The sequence below is a fragment of the Triticum urartu genome, chromosome 2A (genome assembly GCF_056163025.1).
Source record: "Triticum urartu cultivar PI428250 chromosome 2A, HENAU_Tu73, whole genome shotgun sequence".
Lineage (NCBI taxonomy): Eukaryota > Viridiplantae > Streptophyta > Magnoliopsida > Poales > Poaceae > Triticum > Triticum urartu.
The window spans coordinates 99,981,083-99,996,752 of NC_141874.1; the positions used below are offsets into that span (position 1 = coordinate 99,981,083).

The following is a 15,670-nucleotide window of genomic DNA, read 5'->3' on the forward strand; positions in this document are numbered from 1 at the left end:
GTTGTAGTAGTAGAGAGAGCCCTAAGCTCTGCCTTGGCGCTGGAGCGAGACACGGCAGTTTGCTTCTTTGATTTCCATGCAATGAGAGATGTACCAAGAAATATGCAATAGCCAGTGACCGAGCGACGATCAATAGGATCACTCGCCCAAGTGGAATCAGAGTAAGCATGAAGCTGGAGCTGACTGGAATTAGCATAGAACAAGTGGCGAGATGTAGTTCCCCTTAAATACCTAAGGACTCGAAATAGGTGACCATGATGAACTGAGGTGGGAGCACAAACAAATTGACTGAGAATATGGACTGCATGTGCGATGTCAGGTCTGGTCACTGTGAGGTACACTAGACTGCCGATAATGTGACGATAGCGAGCGGGATCCTCAAGAGGAGTGCCATCAGTAGGACGCAACTGCAGATGAAGCTCCATAGGTGTAGCAGCAATGCGCGTGTCAGTGAGACCTGAGCGAAGAATCAAATCCTGAGTGTACTTTTGCTGGGAGATATAGTAACCATCATCAGTATGCTCGACCTCAATCCCGAGAAAATAGCTGAGAGACCCCAAATCTGACATCTGGAATTGTTCACTCAATTTTTTCTTAACAAAATCAATATACCCAACATCATCTCCAGTGATCAACATGTCATCTACATAAAGTAGAAGCAATGTACGGCCATGCTCAGATGTATGAATGAAGAGTGCAGGGTCATGTTCACAAGGAGAAAAACCGGCAGCTTGAATCACAGAACTGAACCGCTCAAACCAGGCACGAGGGGCTTGCTTAAGCCCATAAAGAGCCTTTCGAAGACGACAAACATGACCTGATGGAACCTTGATACCTGGAGGTGGCTGCATATATACTTCCTCATGTAAATCACCATGAAGGAAGGCATTCTTCACATCCATGTGGGAAATTTTCCATGACCGAGTAGCAGCCAGAGCAATCAGAGTTCGAACTGAAGTCATGTGAGCAACAGGAGCAAACGTCTCATCATAATCTTTCCCATGAGACTGCTGAAAACCTCTTGCAACAAGGCGAGCCTTGTAGTGTTCCACAGAACCATTTGACTTGGTTTTAACCTTATACACCCATTTGCAAGTGATAGGGACTGAACGAGGAGGTAATGGTACCAAATCCCATGTACCAGTACGCTCTAAGGCTGCAAGCTCCTCAGACATAGCCAGTTGCCACTCAAGTGACACAACTGCCTCCTCATAGGTACTAGGCTCAGAAACAGCCCCTGCATATAAGTCCTTTTTGTATCGCGTTGCTAGAGAAGAGCCGTCAGTGCAAGGATCAGTAGTACTGGCTGGAGGAGTAGAAGACAAAGGCATAGATGACTGCGTGTCACATGGAACTTTAGAACGACGAGTGTAATGGAAAGTATTGACTGGAGGAGTAGAATAACGACGAGTGTAATGGAAAGGAAGACTATCTAGAGGTGGAGCTAGTGGAAGAGAGAAAGGAGCTGGTGAGGAAGGAGATGAAACATGTGGTGGAGATGGTTCTAATGTTAGGACAGAGGAAGGTTGTTCAGCTATGGACTCATCTAAAAAGATAGGTGGGAGTGAAAGAAACGAGGTAGACTCTAAAGAAGTTGAGGATGATGGTTTAGTGGAAGGGGAATAGAAGAAGGGTTGATCCTCAACAAAAGTGACATCGCGAGAAAAGCGAATGCGGCGAGCAGAAGAATCATAGCAACGGTAGCCCTTATGTTCAAGACTATATCCAAGAAAGACACACTGTGCAGACTGAGCAGTCAACTTGGTACGCTCACGAGGAGCTAAAAGAACATAACAAGTACAACCAAAGACACGGAGGTGGTCATACGTGGGAGGAGAACCAAACAAAACCTCACCAGGACACTTGCCTTCAAGGCGAGTAGAAGGTTGGAGATTGATAAGATAAACAGCAGTTGAGATAGCTTCACCCCAAAAATGAGTGGGGACAAAGGAAGAAATCAGAAGGGTACGAGCTGTCTCAACAATATGGCGATGCTTACGCTCAGCAACGCCATTCTGAGCATGGGCACCAGGGCATGAAAGCTGAGGGAGAGTACCCTCAGATGAGAGAAACTCGCGAAAAGCAGTAGATAGATACTCCCCCCCCCCCCCGGAGTCAGAACAAAAAACACGAACAGCACTGGAAAACTGAGTATGGACCATATGTACAAAAGCCTTATATATAGAAAACAACTCAGAACGATGCTTCATAAAATAGACCCAAGTATGTCGAGAGTGATCATCAACAAATATGACATAATGTTTGTGGCCACCTTTCGAAACAAAGGGGGAAGGACCCCATACATCAGAGTGCACTAAATCAAAAGGATGACTAGAATGAGTAGTGCTGGAAGAGTATGGAAGCTGTATTTGTTTGCCTAGCTTACAACCCTTACAGTGAAAACCAGCATCTATGGAAACATGACCCAAAACACCTTGTCGAACAAGGGTAGAAAAACGAGAACCACACAAGTGAGCTAAGCGATGGTGCCACTGGGCAAAAGAAACGACGAAGTGGATCTTGATGTTGATGCAGCCATCCGGAACGCGGATGTGGTGGAAGCTGAAGGAAGGTGTAAGGTGTCAAGGATGTAGAGGGATGTGGATCCTCTACGGCGATGGCCAGTTCTAATGACCCTCTTGCTCTGACGGTCCTGCACATAACAAAATGAGTCATCAAAACCAACAAAGTAGTTCATATCAGCAAGCTGGCCAACAGACATAAGATTCATGGACAGCTCTGGAGCGAAGGAGATGGCAGGAACAGAAAACTTGGATGTGCAAAGAGAACCCTGATGAGTAATAGAACAAGGTGTACCATCAGCAGTCTGAACAGAGGCACCATCCCGCACTGGCTGGCAAGACACAAGCTGAGAGTGATCAGAGGTCACATGGAAAGAAGCTCCAGAGTCCAGAACCCAAGGCTGGGTTACAGCAACAGCGGGCTGAGAGAGAACAGATGCAGAAGCACCCCTCGCTTGCTGCTGATAAGGAGCTTGCTGCTGATAAGGAGCCTGGGGTGCACGACGCTGCTGATTGAGGGCCCGTCTAGCCTGAAACTCAGCTAACAACTCTGGATGAAGCTTGAAACAACCATCTCTGTGGTGTCCTGCCTTCTTGCAGAACGAGCAGACGACAGCTGAAGGTGTGGCCTTGGAGGCACCTGGCCGCTGAGGAAAAGCCAGAACACTAGTGTGCAGAGTCTGCGCAGAAGTAGCCCCAAGAGAACGGAGACGAGTCTCCTCAGCGATCAAGCTAGCAAGTGCCTCTGTCAAGGTGGGAGGAGTCGTACGACCAAGCAATTGAGTGCGAATGTTCTCAAAGTCTGGCTTGAGACCCATCACAAACTGAAACATGAGAGTCTGATGGTCATACTTTTCCTTTGCTGCACATGACTCACAACCAGAATTACCCTTTGGAACCATGGAACCTAGCTGCCCAGTGATGCGAGTGAAAGCTCCATAGTACTCTTCTATGGACATGTCTTCTGGCTGCCGAGTGTTGTGTAAATTCTGCAACAAGGAGAAATGAAGTGCGCTGTTGGGCTGAAGGTAGCGCTGCTCAAAGTACTTCCATATCTCTTTAGCTGAAGTGTGATGCTCAAGACTCATTCGGAGTGAGGGTTCAACACCCAGAATTAAAACTCCCATCACACGATCATCGATCTTTTGCCAAGACTTCCTTGCTGCATCATCATTTGGACTAGGTGGATCATCTGTCAGATGAGAAACAAAACCAGCCGTCCTCAAGACAGTCCGGGCAGAAAATGCCCATTCCCTGTAGTTTGAACCATCAAGCTTGATATCTATGATCAAAGAACCAAATCCGAAATCATTTCTTGCCATAGTGGTGAGCGGCCAGCAGCTGGAAACACCCAATCTGATAGCAACTGCAGGCAGCAACAAGAGAAGAGCAGCAGACAGCCACAAACAGGAGCTGGATCTGGATCTCACTGGATAGAAGGTGGAGCTTGCTGGATCTTGCTGGATAGAAGGGGAACGCCTGGAGCTTGCTGTAGAGCAGAGAAGGCACCAAGAGCTTGCTGGAGATGGCTGCTGGAGAGCAGGGGAAGTATTCTCACAGAGTAGCTGTGAGGACACACAGAGGAGCTGCTGGAGAGCAGCTCCTACAGGTTGATGACAAAGATGGGATGGGGCAGCGATGTGGATGTCTCCTCACCAAACAGATCCGCCTGAATCACCTCACCGGCGGCGATTTCATGGGTGGCGGCTGGAAGAGGGACTAGGGTTTGGTCCTGGTCTGATACCATGTTAGAAAACGTGAGGAAGAGAGAATGACTGAACAGTTTTCTGTATTGAGGAGGAGAGAGATATATACAAGGTTACATGGGCCTGGGCCTCACTCTAGACTATGGGCCTGGGCCTGTACAAGACAAAGACAACATATATACTTAACAGATTCTACTGTCATATGCAACATGAAGACTGTCCTGAAGCTCATAAGTGAGAGGGTGATGGGCTTTTCTGAGTACAGACGAAATATGGGACAAATACTTCAAACACTTCTTTCAGAGAGAGGCACCGATTCCAGTGTTCTTCTATGCATACTAGACATAATAAAAGCTTGGATTGAGGATGACTACAGACTTGTTTCATCAGCTGGCTCTGTTAGTTCTCTTAACCCAAAAGATATAGTAACTTATCTTCAGAAGTTATCAGTGGTTGACAGGAAAAGTTTCTCCTCATCCGCACAAGAAGAATGGGATGCAAAGTATCTGCAGCTTCTTTATTCACTTTGTGGTGATTCTACCAAGTAAGAACATCTCTATGCAGCAAGTTTTTATTAGTAGTTTTTGGTTTCTATTTGATATTTATTTGTTTGTGCAGATATCCATTGGCTTCCAGGCAAGAGTATTTTCATAAGGTTGAGAGACAATACATGCTTGGATTTAGGGCTAAAGATCCAGAAATGAGGAAGCGGTTCTTCAGGCTTTACCATGACTACGTGGGAAAGACGTTATTTGCTAGATTGCAATTTATAATAGACTCAGGACTGGGAAGCAGTGAGTGATGTTTTCTGGTTGAAGCAAGGCTTGGATCTCATTTTAGCTATATTGGTTGAAAATGAACCAATTTCTCTTGCCTCAAATTCTGCTCGACTTACCCCGCTTATGATAGTGGGTCCAGTTCCAGATCGCATTGTCATGCCACAGCAGGTTCCTGACGCTCGTGAAAGCTTGGATGGCACTTCCCTGTCATTTGATTCTCTTACGACGAGGCATTCTCAGTTCTTAAATGAAGCAAGCAAGCTTGTGGTAAATACCATTCTAAACTTTCATAGAGGCAGGCTAATCTGGATGGGGCTATGTTTTTATTTAACCCTTTTGCCAGTTTCGCTTGCAAGAAATCTTTGTCTTGAATGTAATCCATGTTAAGAACTACTCCCTCCGTAAACTAATATAAGAGCATTTAGATCACTATAGTGATCTAAACACTCTTATATTAGTTTACGGAGGGAGTAATTCCTTTGTTATCTGTAATTTATGCAGGTCGCAGATGTCATGGCTCCATTGAAAGAACTTGCTTTTGCTGATCCCAGTGTCACGTATCATTTGTGGGTTCTTGTCTTCCCAATTGTTTGGGTTACTTAACAGAAAGATGAACAAGTTGCGCTAGCCAAGCCAATAATTGCACTTCTCTCAAAAGACTACCATAAGAGGCAGCAGGGATGCAGGCCTAATGTAGCCCAAGCACTTCTTGAAGGTCTTCATTTGAGCCACCCTCAACCACGCATGCCGAGCGAGCTTATCAAATATATTGGAAAAACTTGCAATGCCTGGCACACTTCAATCGCATTACTTGAGAGTCACATGCTGCTTATGAATGAGGCTAAATGCTCCGAGTCACTGGCCGAGTTATACAGGCTTCTGAATGAAGATGACATGAGGTATGGATTATGGAAGAAAAGATCAATCACTGCAGAAACTAGAGCTGGGCTATCACTTGTCCAGCATGGATATTGGCAGCAGGCGCAAACCCTCTTTTACCAGGCAATGATCAAAGCAACTCAGGGCACATACAATAATACTGTCCCAAAAGCTGAAATGTGTCTGTGGGAAGAACAGTGGTTGTCTTGTGCAACTCAGTTAGGCCAGTGGGAAGTATTGGCTGATTTTGGAAAAGGTGTGGAGAATTATGAGATTCTTTTGGATTGCCTCTGGAAGGCGCCTGACTGGACATATATGAAGGAGCATGTAATTCCGAAAGCTCAAGTAGAAGAGACACCAAAGTTACGTCTGATTCAAGCATTTTTCACTCTTCATGACAAAGGTACTAATGGTGTTGGAGAAGCTGAGAACCTCGTTAGCAAAGGTGTTGAACTCGCACTAGAACAGTGGTGGCAGTTGCCTGAGATGTCTGTGCAGTCCCGAATGCCTCTGCTGCAGCAGTTTCAGCAGTTGGTTGAAGTGAAAGAATCCTCTAAAATACTTCTTGACACTGATAATGGGAATAAACCAGCTTCGGGGAACTCCGGTGCCAGTTCAAATCACCAGAATTCATTTGCTGATCTCAAGGATATCCTTGAGACATGGAGACTTAGGACTCCTAATGATTGGGACAATACGACTATTTGGTATGACCTGCTCCAATGGAGGAATGAAATGTACAATTCGGTAATAGATGCGTTCAAGGATTTTGGCCAAACAAATCCTCAACTTCATCATCTTGGTTACCGAGACAAGGCTTGGAATGTGAACAAGCTTGCTCACATCACTCGCAAGCATGGTCTTCCTGATGTTTGTGTTACTATACTTGATAAGATGTATGGGCATGCTACAATGGAAGTCCAGGTGACTGTCTCTACCATTAAAAATTTGTATTACTGCACACTCATCCAATGTCTATTTTACTAGTTTGCGTTCTGATCTGATTGCAGGAAGCATTTGTGAAGATATGCGAACAAGCTAAGGCATACTTAGATATGAAAGGCGAACTAGTCAGTGGTCTTAACTTGATCAATAATACCAATTTAGAATTTTTCCCTGTGAAAAATAAAGCAGAAATATTTCGTCTGAAAGGCGACTTCATGTTGAAAATGAATGACTGTGAGAATGCAAATGTTGCGTATTCAAATGCAATCACCCTTTTTAAGCATTTGCCAAAAGGGTGGATTAGCTGGGGAAATTATTGTGACATGGTATGGCTATGATCCTCTTTGTTAACAATGCCCGTTCAGTTTACAGATTTATTGAGTAATTATGATTGTTTGTCTTTATGCAGATTTTCAAAGAAACACAAGAAGAGGTTTGGCTTGAGTATGCCGCAAGTTGTTTTTTCCAAGGCGTTAAATATGGAGTTTCGAACTCAAGCAGCCATCTAGCTCGAATTCTCTATCTTCTCAGCTTTGATACGCAAAATGAACCAGTCGGAAGGGCTTTAGATAAATATCTTGAGCAGCTGCCCCATTGGGTTTGGCTTTCTTGGATCCCTCAATTGTTGCTATCATTACAGAGAAATGAAGCTCAACACTGCAAATTGGTTTTGCTGAAGATAGCTCAAGTTTATCCACAGGTAAAATCAATGCTTTAACTTTCTTGTTATTGAACTTCTTGGACTAAAAAAATGCATATTCTTGCCTCTGGATGTACACATCTGAAAGTTGTTCATGCAGGCCTTGTATTATTGGCTTCGTACATACTTGATGGAGCGGCGTGATGTTGCTACTAAAACTGAAATGGGAAGAAATATGTTGGCTCAGCAGCGTATGCAACAAGCTATGTTGGCAAACAATGCTGCAAATAACAGCAGTGCGGGTGGTAATTTGACTTCTGACAACCAGGTTCATCAGGACGCCCAGTCTGGTAGTGCTACAGGTTCTCATGAGGGGGGCAACCTCCAAGGACAAGAGGTGGACAGATCTACGGTTGAAGGTGGTACAAGTACCAGTCATGATCAAGGTCAACAGAGCTCAACAGGTGCAGAGGGTTCACAAAATGCACTAAGACGTAACAATGGACTTGGTTGGGTCACTTCCGCAGCAAGTGCCTTTGATGCTGCAAAGGATATCATGGAAGCTCTTAGGAGCAAGCATACCAATCTAGCCAACGAACTTGAGGTAAGAAATAACTAAGTAGTTTAGTGAGAAGATTATTCATATTGATGTACATATCTCAAAAGTGTGGTAGAGGTGATATATTATTTCTAAACCACCAGAGTAAATTGCAAAAAACCACCACAATTGGGTCAAAGTTTTCAATGCTTCACAAAAAAACCACCAGAAAACATGCATTTTGGTGGGTGTTTTGATGATATTTGCACAATTGTGGTGGTTTTTTGCAATTTACTCAAACCACCAACTGCTCTATAATTGTAGAGTAAATAGTTTTAGGCTGTTTGCACATTTTTAAGGAAATTTGTTAAACAATGGCACACTTTAAAATCGGCAGAAAGCTGTGATGCTTATGTACAATATAGTTCGTCTATAATGAAGGTTTATAATATAATGTTATTTCATGCTTGTTTCAGCTTTTACTGTCTGAAATTGGATCAAGATTCTGGTGTGTGCAGGGCTTGCTTTTCACAAGATGCTGTTAACAAACACGTTGATTTTGTCAAGGAGTACAAGCAAGATTTTGAGCGTGACCTTGACCCAGATAGTGCTACTACATTTCCATCAATCCTTGCTGAACTTACTGAGAGATTGAAGCACTGGAAGAATATTCTGCAGAGTAATTTTGAGGACAGATTTCCTGCTGTATTAAAGCTAGAGGAAGAAAGTAAAGTACTTAGGGATTTTCATGTTGTTGACGTAGAACTCCCAGGGCAGTATTTTACAGATCAGGTCGGTCCTTATTCTTTTGAACTATTTCACTCATGATTGGTGTCAGATGAAGTAATGCTCCACATTCTTTTGAAAGTTTTATGCTACCCACCAGTTCGTGACTGTGTACTACTCGCCACACTGGTTATTGTTTGTATTATCTCACTTTGCATTTCTTTTGCAGGAGGTTGCGCTTGACCACACTGTCAAGTTGGACAGAGTTGGACCTGATATACCAATTGTCCGGAGACATGGTAGTAGCTTTCGGCGCCTGACACTTATTGGTTCTGATGGTTCACAGCGCCATTTTATTGTTCAGACATCATTAACTCCGAATGCTCGGAGTGATGAAAGAATGCTGCAGCTTTTCCGTGTGCTAAACAAAATGTTTGACAAACACAAGGAGTCGAGACGTCGCCATCTTGCTATCCATACCCCGATAATTATTCCTGTTTGGTCTCAGGTGAACTAACCCCCTGGTTCTGCCCTATTCCTTACCTGATAATAATCTGTTATCCTGAACTTTTAGGTTCAAGGTAGTATGTAATGAACATGTCTTGACATTGCAATTTTTATTATTCAGGTTCGGATGGTAGAGGATGATTTGATGTACAGCACTTTCCTTGAGGTTTATGAAATCAACTGTGCACGGCATAACAGAGAAGCTGATTCACCTATAACAATTTTTAAAGAGCAGCTAAATCAAGCCATCTCAGGGAAGGTTTCTCCTGAACAAGTGGTGGAACTGCGTTTGCAAGCATACAATGAAATTACTAAAAGTATTGTAAATGATAATATCTTCTCCCAGTACATGCACAAGATTCTGCCAACTGGCAACCACCTTTGGACTTTCAAGAAACAGTTTGCAATCCAAGTGGCTCTGTCCTGCTTCATGTCATACATGTTGCAGATTGGTGGCAGGGCTCCTAACAAAATTCTGTTTGCGAAAAATACCGGGAAGATCTTCCAGACTGACTTCCATCCAGGTATTCTTCTTGATGATCATTAATCCTTTTCTTTTGAGGGTCAATAATTAATCTATGTAAATATGGCATGTGGAACTTGATGATCACTCACATTTGATTTTTTTTTCAGCTTATGATCCAAATGGATTGATTGAGTTCAATGAGCTAGTTCCATTTAGGATGACACGCAACATGCAAGCTTTCTTCTCAAATTTTGGCGTTGAAGGTCTCATCGTTTCTGCCATGTGTTCTGCTGCCCAGTCTGTGGAGTGAATATTTCCACCCAGCATAGGTGATTCTTGTAGGATATACTCCCTCCGGTCCTTTTTACTCTGCATATTAGGTTTGTCTGAAGTCAATCTCATCCAACTTTGACCAAGTTTATATAAAAAATTATAGACATTCACATAACAACACCAATATCATTAGATTCATCTTGGAATATATTTTCATATTATATTTATTAGATATTATAGATGCTAATAATTTCTAATATAAATTTGGTCAAACTTAGCAAAGTTTGACTTTCGGCAAATCCCATGTGCAGAGTAAAAAGGACCGGCGGGAGTATTCTCTAAGACTAAGATAGATAGGATCTTATCTTGGTACCGATTCTGCTTGAAGATTCATTATAGGGTGCATCTATTTAGTTTTATTGCATGCGCCACATGTTGAAATTGCTGCTATTATGATTTTCAGCAAACCCAACACATATGGCATCATCTGGCTATGTTTTTCCGCGACGAGCTGTTATCTTGGTCATGGAGAAGGCCGCTTGGCATTCCGTCTGTTCCAGTTGCCGCTGGAATGATCAATCCATTGGATTTCCAGCAAAAGGTTATACACAATGTGGATCACGTCATCAACCGTATCAAATCCATATCACCACATTATCTTGCTGATGAGGTATGCAGTTTCTTGAAGATGATGTTTGTGTGGCGCTTGATCTTTTGCAAATAACATTTAAGTTGTGCGATCTCTGACCATTCTCTTGATTTTTCAGGAGGAGAGCACAACAGAACCGCCCCAGTCTGTCCAAAGAGGCGTTGCAGAACTGGTGGAATCGGCGCTATCTTCGAGGAACCTGTGCATGATGGATCCGACGTGGCACCCGTGGTTCTGAGGGATGCGAATCACATTTTGTAGACTAATGAGCAAGTAGTGTCTCCCTAGTTAATATCTCCTGTGAATATAACCTTATGTAGCAGAACCGGTCCGCTAGCTTGTATCGTGTTCGTGTAGATAAAGTAGGAAGCTGGGGTTGCAGCTCTGTTTTCCTGCCGGTATTGACATAGTTTGATTTTGTTGGTTTAGCTCGGCGGCATGAATGAACCAACGGTAACATGTCCAATTTGAAAAGTGAGACATGACTCCTAGAGAATGAGATTCAACAAATAATTGTTGTGACTTCCATCATAATTGTGCAGAATCCTGTCTCTTGGATGTTGCACCATGTATTTTCTTTCTTGAAGACTGCCTTTAAAAACTTGGGCTGTGCTCCCTTCGCCCGCGTTTGATCCTTTCGTTTTGAGAGAAAGTTTGACCATGCATACTACATGTAACATATAAAATGTAACTATATGTCACAAAAGTGGATGGCTTGTACCCGGGGACCCGGCTGGGCGGTTCATGATGGGTGGACCGGGGTTGCACCTGGGGTCACCGTCATTGGGCGGGGTCTGTACGCCCACGAGCGACCTGTTGCATGCTGCCCCGCGTGTGATCCCTATCAGCGTATAATTTTTACAAAACTAGATAGGAAATGTGGCTTGTCACACCCGGCAGCTCTGCCGGGTACAGTTATATCCAATTGGGTAATAGTCATAGGAGCATTTTTTTTTACAGAACAGTCATAGGCGCATTGTAAATACTCCCTCCGGTCCTTTTTCACTAGTAGAAAAAGGGTCAATCGTGAAGCACATTAGTGCCGGTTTGTATTTGAGCCGGCACTAATGTATACATTAGTGCCGGTTCCAACGGCTAGCCGGGCCGCTTTCATTAGTACCGGTTCATGGCGAACCTTTAGCACCGGTTCGTGCCACGAACCGGTACTAATGAGAGTGGTGGCAGGATGTTGTCAGACAGGTGCCCCTCCAGCCCCTTTAGTACCGGTTCGTGCCACGAACCAGTACTAAAGGTCGTCCTATATAAACCCTTCGTCCACCAGCACTCTGTTCTTCCCCCTTTCCCCTCTCCGGCCCTCTCCTCTGTTCTTCCCTTCTTCCTCTCGAGTTCATCACAAAATTTGCCCAAAATTTGTCAAGATTTGAAGGCCCTCATCCATTCAAATGATCACAAAGGTTAGCAACTTTGTCCTTTCATCTCTCATTGCTAGATTAGCTCTTGCATTGGTTTATATAGTGATTAATTTGTGAGTTTAGTAATTTGGGAGGATATATATATATATGCTAGTATTTGATTTATATGCAATTTGAGGTCAAAAATAACACTTAGTTTGCATATGTAGGTGTGGTTTACTTAGTGCCTTCTAAATCTCCATCGTAGCCACCGTCGATCGCCCGCACCGTCCCGTCGCCGGCACCACCTTGTGGTGAGCCTCTTGTTCATGACATTTTATATAAAAATTGATGTGTGTGATTTGGATATATAGTTACTCGTATAATTATCTTACCCGTACATTGTTTGTTATACATATAGTGCCATGGTTTTGATATCCGTCCCCGTCGGCCCTGGTCCTTGTTATGATTCGGATGTGGTATGTATATTCTCTTTTAAAACTAGTTGCATTTCGTGTTTATGACAAATTATGCCCATCAAGTTGACATAGAAATTTTTTCTAGGAGGTATCTGAACCTGAAATTCCAACCGACCCTATTGCCGAGAGGTTAAATTTAGTTGAAAGAGAAAACGAGTACTTGAAAGAAAAATTGAAAAGAATTGAGGGGGAGAAGATGGAATTGGAGTTGCATGTTGCCGATGTCGTCGATGATCACAAGATCAAGATGGAGAAAATGCGCTTGAAGATTAGAAAGATTAGAAAATATGCCATCGATAGTGAGGCTTGGTATCATTATGTTGTTGGATCCATTGTTACCTTAGTTGCGATCTTGATCGTATTTGTTGTTGCATTTAAATGCTTTAGCTAGAGAGTTATTTGTTTGTTGCATTTAAGTGTTGTATGAACTTTATGTATGAACTTGTATTAATTTGGTCTATTCGGTGTTGTGTAATGAAGATGAGCCGGCAATGGATGTACGATGACCGATGCTCTCCCCAGTTCGTTGAGGGCGTGCGTACTTTTCTGCTTGCGGCTGAGGCAAACAAGCGGGCGGATGGTTTTATGCCTTGTCCATGTGCTCGCTGTAAGAATGGTCATAATTACTCTACGTCAAGAACCATTCACGTCCACCTGTTTAAGACCGGTTTCATGCCCCATTATAATGTTTGGACCAAGCACGGAGAAAGAGGGGTTATGATGGAAGACAATGAAGAAGAAGAGGACGACGACAGCTATCCTGGCCATGGGTTCCCTGAATACGATGATACAACAATGGGGGAAGAAGCTGAGCCGGTAATGCGGGAAGAAGCTGAGCCGGCAATGCGGAAAGAAGCTGAAGAAGAGGCATCAGATGAGCCCGTTGATGATCTAGGTCAGGCCATTGCCGATGCAAAGAGAAACTGCGCAAGTGATTTGGAGAAGAAGAAGTTGCAGCGCATGTTAGAGGATCAAAAAAAATTGTTATACCCGAATTGCGTAGGTGACAAGAAAAAGCTGGGCACCACACTGGAATTGTTGCAATGGAAGGCAGAGAATGGTGTATCTGACAAGGGATTTGGAAAGTTGCTGGTAATGATAAAGGATATGCTTCCAAAGGACAACGAATTGCCCGAGAGTACGTACGAAGCAAAGAAGGTTGTCTGCCCTCTAGGGTTAGAGGTGCAGAAGATACATGCATGCCCTAATGATTGCATCCTCTACCGCGGTGAGTACGAGGATTTGAACGCTTGCCCGGTATGTGGTGCATTGCGCTATAAGATCTGCCGTGATGACCCTGGTGATGTCGAGGGCCGGCGCCCCAGGAAGAAGATTCCTGCCAAGGTGATGTGGTATGCTCCTATAATACCACGGTTGAAACGTTTGTTCCAAAACAAAGAGCATGCCAAGGCGATGCGATGGCACAGAGAAGACCGTAAGAAAGACGGAAAGTTGAGAGTACCCGCTGACGGGTCGCAGTGGAGAAAAATCGAAAGAAAGTACGGGAAGGAGTTTGCAGATGACGCAAGGAGCGTATGGTTTGGTCTAAGCGCAGATGGCATTAATCCTTTTGGGGAGCAGAGCAGCAACCATAGCACCTGGCCTGTGACTCTATGTTTGTATAACCTTCCTCCTTGGTTGTGCATGAAGCGGAAGTTTATTATGATGCCAGTGCTCATCCAAGGCCCTAAGAAATCCGGCAACAACATTGATGTGTACCTAAGGCCATTAGTTGAAGAACTCTTACAACTGTGGAATGGAACAGGTGTACGTGCGTGCGATGAGCACATGAGGGAAGAATTTGACCTAAAGGCGTTGTTGTTCGTGACCATCAATGATTGGCCTGCTCTCAGTAACCTTTCAGGACAGACAAACAAGGGATACCGCGCATGCACGCACTGTTTGGACGATACCGACAGTATATATTTGGCTAATTGTAAGAAGAATGTGTACCTGGGACATCGTCGATTTCTTCCGAGCAGGCATCCCGTAAGAAAGAAAGGCAAGCATTTCAAAGGTGAGGCAGATCACCGGACGAAGCCTCGCCACCGTACTGGTGCTGATGTACATGATATGGTCAAGGATTTGAAGGTGGTCTTTGGAAAGGGTCCTGGTGGACAACCTGTTCCGAATGATGCTGACGGACGCGCACCCATGTGGAAGAAGAAATCTATATTTTGGGACCTGCCCTATTGGAAAGACCTCGAGGTCCGCTCCGCAATCGACGTGATGCACGTGACGAAGAATCTTTGTGTGACCCTGCTTGGCTTCTTGGGTGTGTATGGGAAGACAAAAGATACACCTGAGGCACGGGAGGACCAGCAACGTATGCACGGAAAAGACGGCATACATCAGGGTCATGCAAACTACGCTCTTACCAAAGAAGAGAAGGAAATCTTCTTTGAATGCCTGCTCAGTATTAAGGTACTGTCTGGCTTCTCATCGAATATAAAGGGAATAATAAACATGGCAGAGAAAAATTTCCAGAACCTAAAGTCTCATGACTGCCACGTGATTATGACGCAACTGCTTCCGGTTGCATTGAGGGGGCTTCTACCGGAAAACGTTCGATTAGCCATTGTGAAGCTATGTGCATTTCTCAATGCAATCTCTCAGAAGGTAATCGATCCAGAAATCATACCAAGGTTACAGAATGATTTGGTGCAATGTCTTGTCAGTTTCGAGTTGGTGTTCCCACAATCCTTCTTCAACATCATGACGCACATCCTAGTTCACCTATGCGAAGAGATTAACGTTTTGGGTCCTGTATTTCTACACAATATGTTCCCCTTTGAGAGGTTCATGGGAGTCTTAAAGAAATATGTTCATAACCGTGCTAGGCCAGAAGGAAGCATCTCCAAGGGCCGTCAAAATGAGGAGGTCATTGAGTTTTGTATTGACTTTATTCCTGACCTTAAGCCGATTGGTGTTCCTAAATCGCGGCATAAGGGCAGACTGGATGGAAAAGGCACGCTAGGAGGGGAACAAATAATATGTATGGACGGACATTCTCTCACTGAAGCACACTACACAGTTCTACAGAATTCCGCCTTGGTGGCTCCGTATATGGATGAACACAAGAATTTGCTATGCTCCAAACACCCGGAGCGGTCTGATGACTGGATTACACGTGAACAAACCAGGAGTTTCGCCAGCTGGTTGCAAGCACGTACCATGCATGACACCTCTATTGAAGATGACATGTACTT

At 44.0% G+C, this 15,670-nt stretch overlaps 1 protein-coding gene and 1 pseudogene across 2 annotated transcripts; both read left to right on the forward strand.

Moving 5' to 3' along the window:
• Nucleotides 1-4,422: 4,422 nt before the first annotated feature.
• On the forward strand, nucleotides 4,423-8,569 carry LOC147984082 (SAGA complex/NuA4 acetyltransferase complex subunit Tra1-like; annotated as a pseudogene). The gene is made up of 7 exons (XR_015615841.1): nucleotides 4,423-4,772; nucleotides 4,847-5,274; nucleotides 5,509-6,810; nucleotides 6,897-7,157; nucleotides 7,241-7,531; nucleotides 7,632-8,075; nucleotides 8,486-8,569. The product of XR_015615841.1 is annotated as an SAGA complex/NuA4 acetyltransferase complex subunit Tra1-like (transcript).
• Nucleotides 8,570-9,037: 468 nt separating this feature from the next.
• On the forward strand, nucleotides 9,038-10,883 carry LOC147984083 (uncharacterized). The gene is made up of 5 exons (XM_087543365.1): nucleotides 9,038-9,243; nucleotides 9,364-9,766; nucleotides 9,876-10,009; nucleotides 10,445-10,651; nucleotides 10,749-10,883. Exons 1-5 carry the CDS (start codon nucleotides 9,136-9,138, stop codon nucleotides 10,866-10,868), a joined length of 972 nt encoding a protein of 323 aa, XP_087399491.1. The 5' UTR covers nucleotides 9,038-9,135; the 3' UTR covers nucleotides 10,869-10,883.
• Nucleotides 10,884-15,670: the final 4,787 nt, after the last annotated feature.

Coding starts and splice junctions, on each gene's coding strand:
- LOC147984083 (XM_087543365.1), top strand. CDS start 9,136: ATGCTGCAGCTTTTCCGTGTGCTAAACAAAATGTTTGACAAACACAAG. Junction 9,244..9,363: donor TTATTCCTGTTTGGTCTCAG/GTGAACTAACCC, acceptor TTTATTATTCAG/GTTCGGATGGTAGAGGATGA. Junction 9,767..9,875: donor CCAGACTGACTTCCATCCAG/GTATTCTTCTTG, acceptor TTTTTTTTTCAG/CTTATGATCCAAATGGATTG.